Consider the following 16,771-nt stretch of genomic DNA (forward strand, 5'->3'; position numbering starts at 1 on the left):
ATCCCACCTCAATCAACATCGCACCTCAATCAACATCCCAGATCCCAACAAGGGCACAATTCAAAGCCCCCACCCATATCCAAATCCCAAATCCTCAAATTGGTAACTATCCAAAGTCCCCACCCCTGTCCACATCCCAAGTCCCCAAATTGGTCAATATCCAAAACCCCATCCCTGTCCACATCTCAAATCCAAAATTGGTCACCATCCAAACCCCTGTCCTTATCCAAGACATCAACTTGCCCACGTCCAAAGATGTTACCCCTGTCCACATCCCAACTCCCAAACATGGCGGCAATCCAAAGCCTCCACCCCGTCCACATCCCAGCTCCCAAACTTGACCTTCATCCAAATGCTCCACCCTTCTCCACATCCCAGGTCCCTAACTAGGCCCACGTCCAAAGCCACGTTCACGTCTCAAATCCTCAACATAGCTCACATCCAAAAATCCCGGTCCTGTCCACGTCCCAAATCCCAAACAAGGCCGAAATCCAAAGCCCCCATCCATGTCCACATCCCAAGTCTCCATATTGATCACCATCCAAACCCCCCTCCCACCCCTGTCCACATCCCATGTCCCCAAACTGGCCCCCATCTAAATCCTGATCCCTGTTAACTTCCCGTCTTCCCAGTTTCACCCCCTTCCAAAGCCCCTATCCATATCCACATACCAAGTCCCTAAATTGGGCCCCATCCAAAGCCCCCTTATCCTGTCCGCATACCAAGTCCCCAATTTGGCCCAAGCCCAAAGGCCCATCCCTCGCCACATCCCAAGTCCTCAACATGGCCCATATGCAAAGACCCACCCTTGAACGTATCCCAAATCCCAAACTTGGCTCCCATCCAAACCTACCACTTCTGTCCACATCCCAAGTCCCCAAAATGGCCCCCATCCAAACCCTGACCCCTGTCCACTTCCAAGGTCTCAATTTTCACTCCCTTACAAAGCCATGATCCCTATCCGCATCCCAAGTCACATAACCTGGCTCCCATCCAAAGCCTCCTTCTCCTGTCCACATACCAAGTCTCCAACTTCGGCCCAATCCAAAGCCTCCGCCCCTGTCCACACACCAAGTCCCAAACTTGGCCCAAGTCCCTAACATGATCCCCATGTAAATTCCCCACCCGTCTCCCCATCCCAAGTCTCAAACGTGGCCCCACCCAGTTCCACATCCTAAATCCTTAAATTGGCCTACATCCAAAGATCCCACCCCTATCCACATCCGAAACCCTCAACGTAACCCACATCCAAAGATCCCATCCCTGTTCACATCCCAAATCCCCAACACAGCTGCAGTCAAAAGCCCCCACCCCTGTCCAAATCCCAGTTCCCCATATTGGTCACCATCCAAAGCTCCCCATCCATTCCACATCCACATCCCCAAAATGGCCGCAATCCAAAACCCCCCAACCCTGTCCACATCCCGAGTCCCCAAATTGGTCACCATCCGAAGCCACGACCCTGTCCACATCTCAAGACATCAACTTGGCACCATCCAAAGATCCCATCTCTGTCCACATTCCAAATTCCCAACATGGCCGAAAACCAAAGCCGCCACCCATGTCCTCATCCCAAGTCCCCATAATGGTCACCATTCAAAGCTCCCACCCCTTTCCATATACCAAGTCCTCCAAAGCTCCCACTCCTGTCCACATACCGGGTCCTCAACTTGCCCCATGCCCAAAGCCCCCATCCCTCTTTAAATCCTAATCCCTGAACGTGGCCCTCATCTAAAGACCCCACCCCTGTCCGCATCCCAACTCCCAAACTTGGCACCCATCCAAAGCCACCACTCTTGTCCGAATCCCACGTCTCCAGCTTGACCCCCATCCAAAGTTCCCACCCCTCTCCACATCCTAGGTCTCCAACATGGCCAGGGTTGGAGTAATTGTAATTGTAATTCAATTGAAATGTAATCAATTACAGAAATATTTTGATTGTCATTGTAATTGAAAATGAAATATAAGTAGTTAATTTTAATTGATTAGATGATAAAGTTATTGCAATTTGATTGTAACTGTGAAAGGGGAATAGAGTGGTAATGGTAACTATGTAAATGCAAAGGTGGGCAAGCGGTACTTTTAAAGCACCGGCGGTAGCGGTACTCGCTAACGGTACCTTTTTATTACTAACCGTTTGAGTCCACCCTACTGATCCCTCGACCCAAACAAAAATATCTGTCCGATAATAACATAAACAAGACATCTATCGAACTCAAGAACCCTGCAGAGGTGGATAATGCAATTGATCTTCTGTCCCAGAGAGAGGGAGCAGAGGAGGAAGAAAATCATGTCTGTGGAGATTTCTGCCTTAGAGGAGCTTATGATTGTCCTCAAACCTATTCACGAGGCCATAGAAGTTGTGGAGGGGCAGAAGGTGACCATGTCTGCTATTAGACCAGTGATTCAGGGACTTAAACACTCCTTGGAGAATCCAATTCATAATCATAACACCCAATTACAATACTGTGAACAACTGCCTAAAGTTCTATTGGACTCTGTGAAGAAAAGGTTGGATCCATACATGGAAATGAGAGATGTTCAAGTAGCAGCTTTTTTGATCCTAGATTCAAAGTGGACTGCTTCCATTACAAGAGCAGAAGGACCAAGTGCTGGTATATGTCAAGGTAATGCTTGAGGAATTGGAAGAAGTTCAGGAGGGGTCAACATCAACAACAATGGATGAAGAAAGTAACAAGGATGATCCAGCAGAAGGATTATTACCTGAATCAAAATAACCCAGACTCTTCTCTTTCATATCTAAATAGTCAACAAAATTCCAAAATCGACGGAGACCAGAGGGAAGCATAGTGTCATTGAGTCTTTTGTTGAAGCAATATGATGTAGAGGAAGGAACTCTGTCATTTTCAAGTGATCCATCGCTATGCTGGAAGGAAGTGTTCCAAACTTTGCATCTACTAAAGAACCTTGCAAAAGAGGTGACTGGGTGTATGGCTGCATCTGCTCCATCAAAGCGATTTTTCAGCATTGCTGGAAAAATTTTCATTGCTGACAGAGCTCAATTTGGTGTCACTTCTTTGCGTTCAGTGTAACTGATAAAGTGCAATAGTGAATTGTTTGAAAAACTACCAGCATTTTAGTTACCATCTTCTGCTACGTCTACTAAAATGAATTCTCTATTTTTGTTTTCAAAATAGTTTGTAACACTTGTTTAGAAATAAAAGATAAGCTTACTATGCAAAATTAGAGTTTTTTACGAAAATTATTTTTTTTCCAAATATGGGAAATGATAATCATAATTGTACTTACAACTAATTTTCTTTTTGGTAATTGTAATGTAATTGCTATTCTCAAATGTATTTGTAATTATAATTGCAGTTCAAAATATTCGAAAGTATTTCTAATTCAAGTTATAATTTGATCTTTAAAGTGTAATTGCTCCAACCCTGAACATGGCCAACGTTCAAAGCCACCACCCCTGTCCACATCCCAAATCCTCAACTTGGCTCATATCCAAAGATCCCACCCCTGTCCACGTCCTAATCCTCAACTTGGCCCACATCCAAAGATCCAACCCCGATCCACATCCCAAATCTCCAACACGGCTGCTGTCCAAAGCTTCAACCCCTGTCCATATCCCAAGTCCCCATATTGGTCACCATCTAAAGCTCCCACCGATGCCCACATCCCAAGTCCCAAAAAGGTCCCACCCAAAGTCTGACCAATGTTCACTTCCCAAATCCTCGTTTTGACCCCATTCTAAAGCCCCGATCCCTATCCGCATCCCAAGTCCCTAACTTGACCCCCAACCATAGATCCCACCGTTGTTCACATCCCAAATCCTCAACTTTGCTCACATTCAGAGATCCCACCCCTGGTCACATTGCAAATTTCCGAACGGCCGCAGTCAAAAGCCCCCTTCCCAGTTCACATTTCAAGTCCCAAAATTGGTCACTCACTATCCAAAGCCTCCACCCTGTCCACATCCCAAGACATCAACTTAGCCCACGTCCAAAGATATCACCTCTGTCCACACCCCAAATCCCCAAAGTGGTCGCAACCCAAAACCCCCAACCATGTCCACATCAAACGTCCCCAAATTGGACACCGTCCAAAAAACCTATCCCTGTCCACATCCAAAATCCCAAAATTGGTCACCACCCAAAGCCTTAAACTTGTCTGCATCCCAAGACATCAATTGTCCCACATTTAAAGATCCATCCCCTGTCCACATCCCTGATCCCCATTATGGCTACAATGCAAAGCCCCACGCCTGTCCACATCCCTAATCCCCCACCATAGCTACAATGCAAAGTCCCCCACCCCTATCAACATCCTAAGTACCCATACTGGACGCCATCCAAAGCCCCCATCCCTGTCCACACCCTAACTCCCTGAAATGGCCGCAGTCCAAAGCATCCACCCCTGTCAATATCCCAAGTCCACAAGTCGGTCACCATCTGAAGCCACGACCCTGTCCACATCCCAAGACTTCAACTTGGCCCACATCCAAAGATCCCATCCCTGTTCACATCCAAATTCCCCAATATGGCTGAAAAGCAAAGGTCCCACCCATATCCACATCCCAGTTCCCCATATTGGTCATCACTCAAAGCCTCCACCCCTCACATACCAAGTCCCCAACATGGACCCCATCCAAAGGTCCCACTCCTGTTCACATACCAAGTCCCCAACTTGGCCCAAGCCCAAAGCCCCATCCCTCTCCAAATCCCAAGTCCTCAACGTGGCCCACATCCAAGGATCAACCCCTGTCCGCATCTCAACTCCCAAACTCCACATCCCAAGTCCCTGTATTGTTTATCATTCAAAGCCATCACTCCTTTCCAAACCCCACGTCTTCAACTTGACCCCAATTCAAAGTTCCCGCCCCTCTCCACATCCCAGGTCCCCAACATGGCCCACGTTCAAAGCCACCATCCCTGTCCACATCCCAAATCCTCAACTTGGGTCATATTCAAACATCCCAACCCTGTCCACATCCCAAACTTTCAGCTTGGCCCATATCCAAAGATCGCATCCCTGTCCACATCCCATATCTCCAACACGGCTGCAGTCCAAAGCTTCAACCCCTCTTCATATCCCAAGTCCCCATATTGGTCACCATCGAAAGCCTTCACCTATGTCCACATCCCGAGCCCCAAAAATGGCCCCCATCTAAAGTCTGACTCCCTGTCTGCTTCCCAAGTCCTCATTTTGACCCCCTTCCAAAGTCCAGATCCCTATCCGCATCCCAAGTCCCTATCTTGACCCCCATCCAAAGCTTCTACTCTTGTCCACATATCAGGCCTCCAACTTGAGCCCCATCCAAAGCACCCACTCCTGTCCATATACCGTTACCCACACATGGCCCTCATCTAAATCCTCCACTCCTGTCCGCATACCAAGTCCCCAACTTGGACCAAGTCCAAAGTCCTCATCCCTTTCCACATCGCAAGTCCTCAACGTGTCCCACATCCAAAGACCCACGCCATTCTGCATCCCACATGCCAAGCTTGGCTCCCATCCAAAGCCACCACTCTTATCCAAATCTCAAGTCTCCAACTTGACCCCCATCGACAGTCCTCACACCTCTCCACATCACAGGTCCACAACATGAGCCACGTTCTCAAAGTCCTCAACCCTCTCTCCAAAGCTCAATGCCTATCCAAATCCTAAGTCCCGAACTTGGCACTCATTATCCAACCCTCTTGTCAACGTCCCAAGTCCTGAACTTTCCCCCCTCATCCAAATTCCCCACCCCTCCCCACATCCCAGGTCTCCAACTTGGCCCACGTCCAAAGCGCTCACCCAAACATTCCACCCCTGGCCACATCCCAAATTCCCAACACGGCTGCAGTCAAAAGCCCCCACCCTAGTCCACAACATAAGTCCCAAAATTGGTCACTATCTTAAGCCTTTACCCTGTCCACATCCCAAGACATCAACGTGGCCCACGTCCAAAGATATCAACTCGGTCCACGTCCCAAATCCCCGATATGGTTGCAATACAAAGCCCCCAGCCATGTCCAAATCCCAAGTCCCCAAATTGGACACCATTCAAATCCTCCAATCCCTATCCATATCCCAGAACATTAATTTGGCGTACGTTCAAAGATCCAATCCTTGTCCACATCCTTAATCCCCATCATGGCTACAGTACAAAGTACCCACCCCTGCCCACATCCCAAATCCCTATACTGGTCACAATCCAAAGCTTCCATCCCTGTCCACATCCCAAGTCCCTTAAAACGGCCGTAATCCAAAGTCCCGAGCCCTGCCAACATCCCAAGTCCACAAATTGGTCATCATCCGAAGTCACGACCCTCTCCATATCCCAAGACATCAACATAGCCCACATCCAAAGATCCCACCCCTGTCCACATCCCAATTCCTCAACATGGCCGAAAACCAAAGCCCTCACCCATGTCCACATCCCAAGTCCCCATTTTGGTCACCATTCAAAGCTCGCACCCCTGTCTGCATACCGAATCCCCACCTTGGGCCCCATCCAAAGCTCCCTCTCCTGTCCACATAACAAGTCCTCAACTTGGCCCAAGCCCAAAGTCCCATCCCTCTCCAAATCCCAAGTCCTCAACGTAGCCCACACCCAAAGATCAACCCCTGTCCGCATCCCAACACCCAAACTTGGCTCCCATCCAAAGCTACCACTCCCATTCAAATCCCACATCTCCAACTTGACCTCCATTCAAAGTCCCTACCCCTCCCCACATCTCAGGTCCCCAACATGGCCCACGTTCAAATCTACCACCCCTGTCCACATCCCAAATCCTCAACTTGGCCCTATCCAAACATCCCACCCCTGTCCACACTCCAAACCCTCAACTTGGACCACATCTAAAGATCTCATCCCTGTTCACATCCCAAATCTCCAACACGGCTGCAGTCTAAAGCTTCAACCTCTCTCCATATAGCAGGTCTCCATCGAAAGCCCTCACCCATGTCCACATCCCAAGTCCCAAAAATGACCCCATCCAAAGTCTGACCCCTGTCCTTTTCCCAAGTCCCCATTTTGACCACTTCCAAAGCCCCGATCCCTATCCACATCCCAAGTCCCTAACTTGACCCCCATCCAAAGCTCCCACTTTTGTCCACATACCAAGTCTCCAACTTAGGCTCCATCCAAAGCTCCCACTCCTGTCCGTATACCATTACCCCCCCCCCCCCCCGCATCCGTCCAAGTCCTAGGATCGAAACATAGCCCCCATCTAAATCCTCCACTCCTGTCCGCATACTAAGTCCCCAGTTTGGCCAAAGCCCAAAGCCCTCGTCCTCCTTCACATCGCAAGTCCTCAGCGTGGCCCACATCCAAAAACCCACACCATTGTGCATCCCACATGCCAAGCTTGGCCCCCATCCAAAGCCACCGCTCTTATCTAGATCTCAAGTCTCCAACTTGACCCCATTCAAAACCCCACCCCTCTCCACATCCCAGGTCCCCAACATGGCCATGTTCAAAGCCCCACCCCTGTCCACATCCCAAGTCCTCAGCTTGGTCCTCATCCAAAGATCACACCTTGTCCACATCCCAAACACCCAACACAGCCACAAACCAAACCTCTACCCTTGTCCAGATCCCAAGTCCCCAAATTGGTCACTGTCCAAAGCCCCCATCCCTATCCACATCTCAAGTCCCCAAATTGGTTATCATCCAAACCCCAGTCCACATCCGACGACATCAAGTTGGCCCACGTCCAAAGATGTCATACCCTGTCCACATCCCAAGTCCCCAACATGGCCGCAATCCAAAGCCCTCATCCATGTCCACATCCCAAGTCCACATATTGGTCAGAATCCAAAGCCCCAGCCAGTGTCCTCATCCTATGTCCCAAAAATGGCCGCAATCCAAAGCCCCTACCTCTGTCCACATCCCAAATCCCAACATGGCTGGAATCCAAAGCCCCCACCCCTCTCCACATTGGATCCAAGACCCCATATGGGTCACCATCCAAAGCCCCACACCCATGTTCACTTCCTAAGTCCGCAAAATGGCCTCCATCCAAAGTTTGACACCTGTCCATTTCCCAGATCCCCATTTTGCCCCCGATCTAAGGCCCCAGTACCTATCCGAATCCCAAGTCCCCAACTTGGCACCCATTATCCCACCCCCATTGTCAATGACCCCAGTCCTGAACTTGGCAACCATCCAAATTCCTCACCCATTCTCCACATCCCAGGTCTCCAACTAGGCCCATGTCCAAAACGCCCACCCCTGCCCACATCCCAGTCCCTCAACTTGGCCCACATCCAAAGCCCCCACCCTGGTCCACATCCCAAGACCCCATAGTGGTCACAATCCAAGCCCCCCACCCACGTCCACATCCCAAGTCCCCAGAATGGCTCCCATCCAAAGCCTAACCCCTGTCTGCTTTCCAGGTTCCCATTTTGATCCCCATCCAGTGCCCCAATACCCATCCGAATCCCAAGTCCCCAATGTGGCCCCCATTACCCCACCCTCATATCAGCGTCCCAAACTCTTAACTTGGCTCCCATCCAAATTACTCACCCCCTCCACATCCCAGGTTCCCAATATGGCCCACATCTTAAGATCCCACCCCTGTGTCCACATCCCAAATTCCCAACATGGCGGCATTGCAAAGACCTCACTTCTGTCCACATCCCAAGTCCTCGTATAGATCACCATCCAATCCCCCACTCATGTCCACATCCCAAGCCCCCATCCAAAGCCTGACCCGAGTCTACTTCCCATGTCCTAAATTTGATCCCCATCCAAAGCCCCGATCCCTATCCACATCAGAAGTCTCCATCCTGGCCCAATCCAAAGTCTCCTCCCTTGTCCGCGTCCCAAGTCCCCAACTTAGCCCATATCCAAAGCCTCCACACCTGTCCGCATCCCAGGTCCCAATCCTTGCACCCATCGTTTGCGCCTACCTCTGTCCATATCCCAAGTCCCCAATTTCTCACCCCTATGCATCGAAAGTCCCCATCTTGACCCCTTCAAAGGAAAAATAAGAGCGTGCGACCGTTGAGCCCTCAAGATGAATGCACCTGTTAGAACGTTCATACAAACAGCTGTAGCTTAACCTACTACACCTCTGTCATGCCCACAGGCGTCGCAGGAAGCAACGATTCTCAGTGGAAGAACAACCGACGGTTCTCCTTGCGTCAACTACGGGACATGGGGATGGGCAAGTCCAAACTAGTGGCAGCGGTGCAGACCCAGGCCACTGTGCTGGTGAAAGAGTTAAAGAAACAAGCTGGAGAAGCTAAACCTTTCCCTCACGCCCTTAATGTCACGATTGTTAATGTCATCTGGCAAATGGTCGGAGGTGAGACGTGACATCTTCTTAGTACCTCGGTACATGATGTAGGAGTAGTAGTGATGGTGCTCAGAACGAAGTGAGATATAGTAGAGAACTGAAAGACAAGCAGATGATAAGAAGTTGGGGGAGATGGAACGGAAGAGGAGGGTTACAAAGCGTATACATGTGTTGAAACTTGAAGGAAAATGTGGCGTTAACATATGTCATGGAATGTGCCTGAATATGGCTGAAGAGTACATGGCTCATACGGTGTCTTTAGGACTAGAATTAGGAGTGTGAATGGATCAGATGCCAAGTTCAATGAGTAAATTCGTTGAGGTTGTAGTAGTAGTGACTGACTGATTGAGACCGTGTAACAAAGAGTTAGTACTGACATGGTGCAAGAGGCAGGATTCTTTTTAATACCTAATCGCCTTTCCCGCTTTAGTGAGATGGCCTCTAGAAAAACTGAACAATGGCCTCATTTCCACACATTTCCTTTTAGCTGTCATGCAAAATGTAACGTACCAAGTGCCTACCATCCACAGCCAAGCCCACAGGATATTCCGTGGTTTACTTTGACTGCTTCGTATGTTCTGGTTCAAACCCTATAGAGCACTGTGCTCTTTGTGTACCACATCAAATTCCATGCTATACACGCCTCTTGCCCTCCTTAACGTTCGAGCACCAATATCGCAAAGCCTCCAATATTTCGTCCTCCCATCACTTGTTTTATCTTTCCTTTCTCCAGAATCTCTAGAAGCTAAATATGGCGATATGGCATCCTTTGGAATGAGTTTTTTCAAGAATATGTTTGAGAAATATTTAGAAAAAAAGATAGATTTGTATGTGGCATTTATGGATCTGGCGAAAGCATATGATAGGGTTGATAGAGATGATTTGTGGAAGTTCTAAAGAGTAAATAGAAGCAGTGAACAGTTTTTACCCAGAATTTGTACGAGTAGGAAGACAGGAGAGTGATTGGTTCCCAGTGAAGGTCGGTCAGTGGCAGGGATGTGTGATGAGGTGGTTAGGGAGGTGAATGCAAGAGTTTTGGAGAGAGGGGCGAGTATGCAGTCTGTTGGGGATGAGAGGGAATAGGAAGTGAATCAGACGTTATTGGCCTATGACACATCTCTGGTGGCTGATTCGACTGAGAAACTGCAGAAGCTCGTGACTGAGTTTGAAAAGATGTGTAAAAGGAGAAAGTTCAGAGTAAATGTAAATAAGAGCAAGAATATTAGGTTACTAGGGTTGAGGGACAAATTCATTGGGATGTAAGTTTGAATGAAAAATTTTTTTGAGGAAGTGAAGTGTTTTAGATATCTGTGAGCCACAGGGTGGAGGACTGGGCTAAGGTTCTATGGGCGATGAAGAATGTGTGGAAGGAGAAAACGATATCTCGGACAGAAAAATTGGGTGTGTTTGAAGGAATATTAGCTCCAACAATATTATAAGGTTGTGAGGCTTGGGCTATAGATAGGGTTTTGCGGAGGAGGGTGGATGTATTGGAAATGAAATGTTTGAGGACAATATGTGATGTGAGGTGGTTTGATCGCGTATGTAATGAAAGGGTAAGAGAGATGTGTGGTAATAAAAAGAGTGTGGTTGAGAAAGCAGAAGAGAGTGTGTTGAAATGGTTTGGTCACATGAAGAGAATGAGTAAGGAAAGACTGACAAAATGGATATATTTGTCAAAGGTGGAAGGAAGAACGAGAAGTGGGAGACCAAATTGGAGGTAAAAGGATGGAGTGAAAAAGATTTTGAGCGATCGGGGCCTCAACATGCAGGAGGGTATAAAGAGTGCAAGGAATAGAGCGAATTGGAAAGATGTGTTATACCAGGGTCGACGTGCTGTCAATGGATTGAAACAGGGCATGTGAAGCGTCTGGGGTGAACCTTGGAAAGTTTTGTGGGGCCTGGATGTGAAAAGGGAACTGTAGTTTCGGTGCATTACACATGACAGCTAGAGACTGAGTGTGAACGAAGGTGGCCTTTTTTATCTGTTCCTGGTGCTACCTCGATGGAGGAGGAGGAGGAGGAGGCGGGGGAATGTTATTTCGTATGTGGCGGGGTGGCGAGAGGAATGAATAAAAGCAAAAAATATGGATGTATACATGTGTATATATGTTGGAAAGCATCACAATTTTACGCGTGATCAAGTATATTCCTATGAGTCCATGGGGAAAATGAAACACGATAAGATCCCAAGTGCATTTTCGTGTAATAATCACATCATCACGGGAGACACAGGAGAGAAATATAATAGTCAGTTGATATACAACGATATACAATGCAAGGGTGAGTAATGTGGCAGTTGAGGGAATAATTGGTGTCCATGGGGTGTTCAGTGTTGTAAATGGAAATGGTGAAGAGCTTGTAGATCTATGAGCTGAAAAAGGACTGTTGATTGCGAATACCTGGTTTAAAAAGAGAGATATACATAAGTATACGTATGTAAGTAGGAGAGATGGCCAGAGAGCGTTATTGGATTACGTGTTATTTCATAGGCGCGTGAAAGAGAGACTTTTGGATGTTAATGTGCTGAGAGGTGCAACTGGAGGCGAAAGTGAAGATTTGAAGAGGTTTTCAGAAGAGAAGAGATAATGTTGGGGTGAAGAGAGTGGTGAGAGTAAGTGAGCTTGGGAAGGAGACTTGTGTGAGGAAGTACCAGGAGAGACTGACTAGAGATTGGAAGAAGGTAAGAAGTAAGGAGGTAAGGGGAGTGGGTGAGGAATGGAATGTATTTAGGGAAGCAGTGATGGCTTGCGCAAAAGATGCTTGTGGCATGAGAAGCGTGGGAGGTGGGCAGATTAAAAAGGGTAGTGAGTGGTGGGATGAAGAAGTAAGATTATTAGTGAAAGAGAAGAGAGAGGCATTTGTACGATTTTTGCAGGGAAATAATGCAAATGACTGGGAGATGTATAAGAGAAAGAGGCAGGAGGTCAAGAGAAAGGTGCAAGAGGTGAAAAAGAGGACAAATGAGAGTTGGGGTGAGAGAGTATCATCAAATCTTAGGGAGAATAAAAAGATGTTTTGGAAGGAGGTAAACAAAATGCGTAAAACAAGGGAGCAAATGGGAACTTCAGTGAAGAGGGCTAATAGGGAGTTGATAACAAGTAATGGTGATATGAGAAGGAGATGGAGTGAGTATTTTGAAGGTTGATGAATGTGTTTGATGATAGAGTGGCAGATATAGGGTGTTTTGTTCGAGGTGGTGTGCAAATTGAGAGGGTTAGGGAAAATGATTTGGTAAACAGAGAAGAGGTAGTAAAAGCTTTGCAGAAGATGAAAGCCGGCAAGGCAGCGTGTTTGGATGATATTGCAGTAGAATTTATGAAAAAACGTGATGACTGCATTGTTGACTGGCTGGTAAGGTTATTTAATGTATGTATGTCTCATGGTGAGGTGCCTGAGGATTGGCGGAATGCTTGCATAGTGGCATTGTACAAAGGCAAAGGGGATAAAATTGAGTGCTCAAATTACAGAGGTATAAGTCTGTTGAGTATTCCTGGGAAATTACATGGGAGGGTATTGATTGAGAGGGTGAAGGCATGTACAGAGCATCAGATTGGGGAAGAGCAGTGTGGTTTCGGAAGTGGTAGAGGATGTGTGGATCAGGTATTTTCTTTGAAAAATGTATGTGAGAAATACTTAGAAAAGCAAATGGATACAATGTGGTATTTATGGATCTGGAGAAGGCATATGATAGAGTTGATAGAGATGCTCTGTGGAAGGTATTAAGAATATTTGGTGTGGGAGGAGAGTTGTTAGAAGCAGTCAAAAGTTTTTATCGAGGATGTAAGGCACGTGTACGTGTAGGAAGAGAGGAAAGTGATCGTTTCTCAATGAATGTAGGTTTGCGGCAGGGGTGTGTAATGTCTCCATGGTTGTTTGATTTGTTTATGGATGGGGTTGTTAGGGAGGTAAATGCAAGTGTTTTGGAAAGAGGAGGGAAGTATGCAGTCTGTTGTGGATGAGAGAGCTTGGGAAGTGAGTCAGTTGTTGTTCGCTGATGATACAGCGCTGGTGGCTGATTCGTGTGAGAAACTGCAGAAGCTGGTGAATGAGTTTGGTTAAGTGTGTGAAAGAAGAAAGTTGAGAGTAGATGGGAATAAGAGCAATGTTATTAGATACAGTAGGGTTGAGGGACAAGTCAACTGGGAGGTAAGTTTGAATGGAGAAAAGCTGGAGGAAGTGAATTGTTTTAGATATCTAGGAGTGGATTTGGCAGCAGATGGAACCATGAAAGCGGAAGTGAATCATAGGGTGGGGGAGGGGGCGAAAGTTCTGGGAGCGTTGAAGAATGTGTAGAAGTCGAGAACATTATCTCGAAAAACAAAAATGGGTATGTTTCAAGGAATTGTGGTTCCAACAATGTTATATGGTTGCGAGGCGTGGGCTACATATAGATTTGTGCGGAGGAGGGTGGATGTGCTGGAAATGAGATGTTTGAGGACACTATGTGGTGTGAAGTGGTTTGATCTATAAGTAATAATAGGGTAAGAGAGATGCGTGGTAATAAAAAGAGTGTGGTTGAGAGAGCAGAAGAGTTGTTTTGAAATGGTTTGGTCACATGGAGAGAATAAATGAGGAAAGATTGACCAAGATGATATATGTGTCAGAAGTGGAGGGAACGAGGAGAAGTGGGAGACCGAATTGGAGGTGGAAAGATGGAGTGAAAAAGATTTTTGGGTGATTGGGGCCTGAACATGCAGGAGGGTGAAAGGCGTGCAAAGAATAGAGTGAATTAGATCGATGTGGTATACCGAGGCCGACTTGCTGTTAATGGATTGAACCAGGGCATGTGAAGCGTCTGGGGTAAACCATGGAAAGTTCTGTGGGGCTTCCGTGGGGCCTGGATGTGGAAAGGGAGCTGTGGTTTCGGTGCATTATTACATGACAGCTAGAGGCCGAGTGTGAACGAATGTGGCCTTTGTTGTCTTTTCCTAGCGCTGCCTCGCGCACATTTGGGGGTAAGGGGTTGTTATTTCATGTGTGGCGGGATGGTGCTGGGAATGAATAAGGCAGACAGTATGAATTAAGTACATGTGTATATATGCATATGACTGTATGTGTATATATATGTATACGTTGAGATATATAAGGGCGTATCTTTGCGTGTGTGGACGTGTATGTAGATACATGTGTATGTGGGTGGGTTGGGCCATTTCTTTCGTCTGTTTCCTTGCGCTACCTCGCTAACGCGGGAGACAGCGATAAAGCAAAATAAATAAATATATATATATATATATATATATATATATATATATATATATATATATATATATATATATATATATATATATATATATATATTGGAAAGGATCACAATTTTGCGCGTGATCAAGATATTCCTACGAGTCCTCGGGGAAAATAAAACACGAAAAGTTCCCACGTACACTTACACGTACACGTGTAATAATCACATCATCAGGGGAGACACAAGAGAGAAATATAACAGTCAGTTAATATACATCGAAGAGACGAAGCTAAGACGCCATTTGGTAAACATGTGATTGTCCAAAACATACAACGAGCGTTCATAAAATTATCATTTTACAAATCTTATCAATAATAAAGTTATCTAATTTGTATAGACCATCACTAATATTAAGATTATAATTCTTTGTGTATTTAATGATAGAAGATTCAATGATATTTCTCTTGGTGATAGAGTTAGAGTTAATAACTGAGATGGCGTTACTCCAGTCAATAAAATGATCACTGTTTTTAACATGATTAAACAAGGCATTTTATTCTTGTCCCGTTCTTATACCATATTTATGTTGCTTAAGTCTAACAGGAAGATCCTTACCAGTCTCACCAACATAGAATTTATCACAGTTTCCACAAGGCACTTTATAGATGCAACCAAGAGAATTTTCAGGTGAATTCCTGATTAAGATATTCTTTATAGTATTATTGTTGCTTAAGGCAACAGTTACATTAAAGGATTTAAGCAACATGGGAAGCAAAGTGAAATTATTATTAAAAGGGAGAACTAAAAGATTTTTGGTGTCAATGGGAGGTTTGGGCTCAACTCTATAAAATGATTTCTTTGCCAACTTAAGGGATTTATCAATGAAAGATCTAGGGTACTTTAACTTAGATCCAATAGAATATATCTTCTCAAACTCATCATCAATAAACTCTGGACTGCAAATACGTAATGCCCTAAGGAACATAGATTGAAATGATTAATAAGATTCATAAGATTCATAAGAGCTATTAACACCTAAAAAAAAAGTCATGGATATACATATTACTAAAGCAGATAAGGCTAACACTGTTGTGATTTTAGCCAAAAGTAACTATTTATCTAAAATGAATGATCTAAATGATAACACAACATATTCTAAACTTAGTAAAAATCCCTTAGAAGCAGTTAATTCTCACTTCAATAAAGAAATGAAGTTGTTGTTGAAAGGTAATAGTTCTCTTATCAAAAGTTTGTCACCTTTATCCCCTTCATGGCCATATATGTATGGACTTATCAAAACACATAAACAGAATTTTCCAGCAAGACCTATAGTGAGTTCAGTAGGCTCCATCACATATAAATTGTCAAAATGGTTAGTTTCTTTATTAAGCCGTTTAGTGCGTAAGGTATCAAATTCTAATATCATGAACAATGTAGATTTAGTCAACAAGCTAAACAATATCAATGTTAATTTTGATTTCAAACTAGTGAGCTTTGATGTTTCCTCACTTTTCACTAAAGTTCCAGTTGATGACCTTTTAGAATATTTATTTGATGTCTTGGATGGATGATATTCATTTACCTGTTTCAAAGTCTAATTTCATTGAACAGATAAAACTGTGTATAAAAGACTGTGTATTTCAATTTAATGGAGATTATTAAGCTCAAAAATTTGGTATGGCAATGGGTAACCCTCTTTCACCTGTACTAAGTAATCTTTATATGGGAGTTTTTGAAACAAAATTACTAAAGGATATCTTACCTTCTAATGCAATTTGGTTTAGGTATGCAGATGATGTTCTTTGTGTTTGGCCAACAAATGAAAATTTACAAATATTTCTCCCCTTACTTAACTATTTAGTACCTTCCATCAAATTTACTGCAGAAAATGATATAATGATGGCATGTTACCATTTTCAGATTGCATGATCCATAGACAAGGAAACAAGTTTAACTTTAGCATATACAGAAAACCCACCAATGTATGCTCATATATGCATTATTACTCATCTCAACATGACAGAGTTAAATTATCATTTCAATCTATGTTTCTTAGGGCATTACGTATTTGCAGTCCAGAGTTTATTGATGATGAGTTTGAGAAGATACATTCTATTGGATCTAAGTTAAAGTACCCTAGATCTTTCATTGATAAATCCCTTAAGTTGGCAAAGAAATCATTTTATAAAGTTGAGCCCAAAACTTCCATTGACACCAAGAATCTTTTAGTTCTCCCTTTTGATAATAGTTTCACTTTCCTTTCCATGTTGCTTAAATCCTTTAATGTAAATGTTGCCTTTAGCAACAATAATACTATAAAGAATAT

At 45.0% G+C, this 16,771-nt stretch overlaps 1 protein-coding gene across 3 annotated transcripts in view; it reads left to right on the plus strand.

Moving 5' to 3' along the window:
• Window positions 1-16,771, plus strand: part of LOC139750939 (cytochrome P450 2L1-like) — a 110,755-nt gene that overhangs the window by 31,712 nt on the left and 62,272 nt on the right. For 2 of the 3 annotated variants that reach the window (XM_071665859.1, XM_071665860.1), the window contains exon 5: window positions 9,051-9,269. The exons of the other annotated variant lie outside the window; for it this stretch is intronic. In XM_071665859.1, coding sequence (XP_071521960.1) covers window positions 9,051-9,269 — 219 coding nt within the window. The remainder of the gene's footprint in view (window positions 1-9,050; window positions 9,270-16,771) is intronic. 3 annotated transcript variants of the gene reach the window in all.

This window comes from Panulirus ornatus, chromosome 10 (genome assembly GCF_036320965.1).
Source record: "Panulirus ornatus isolate Po-2019 chromosome 10, ASM3632096v1, whole genome shotgun sequence".
Classification (NCBI taxonomy): Eukaryota; Metazoa; Arthropoda; class Malacostraca; order Decapoda; family Palinuridae; genus Panulirus; species Panulirus ornatus.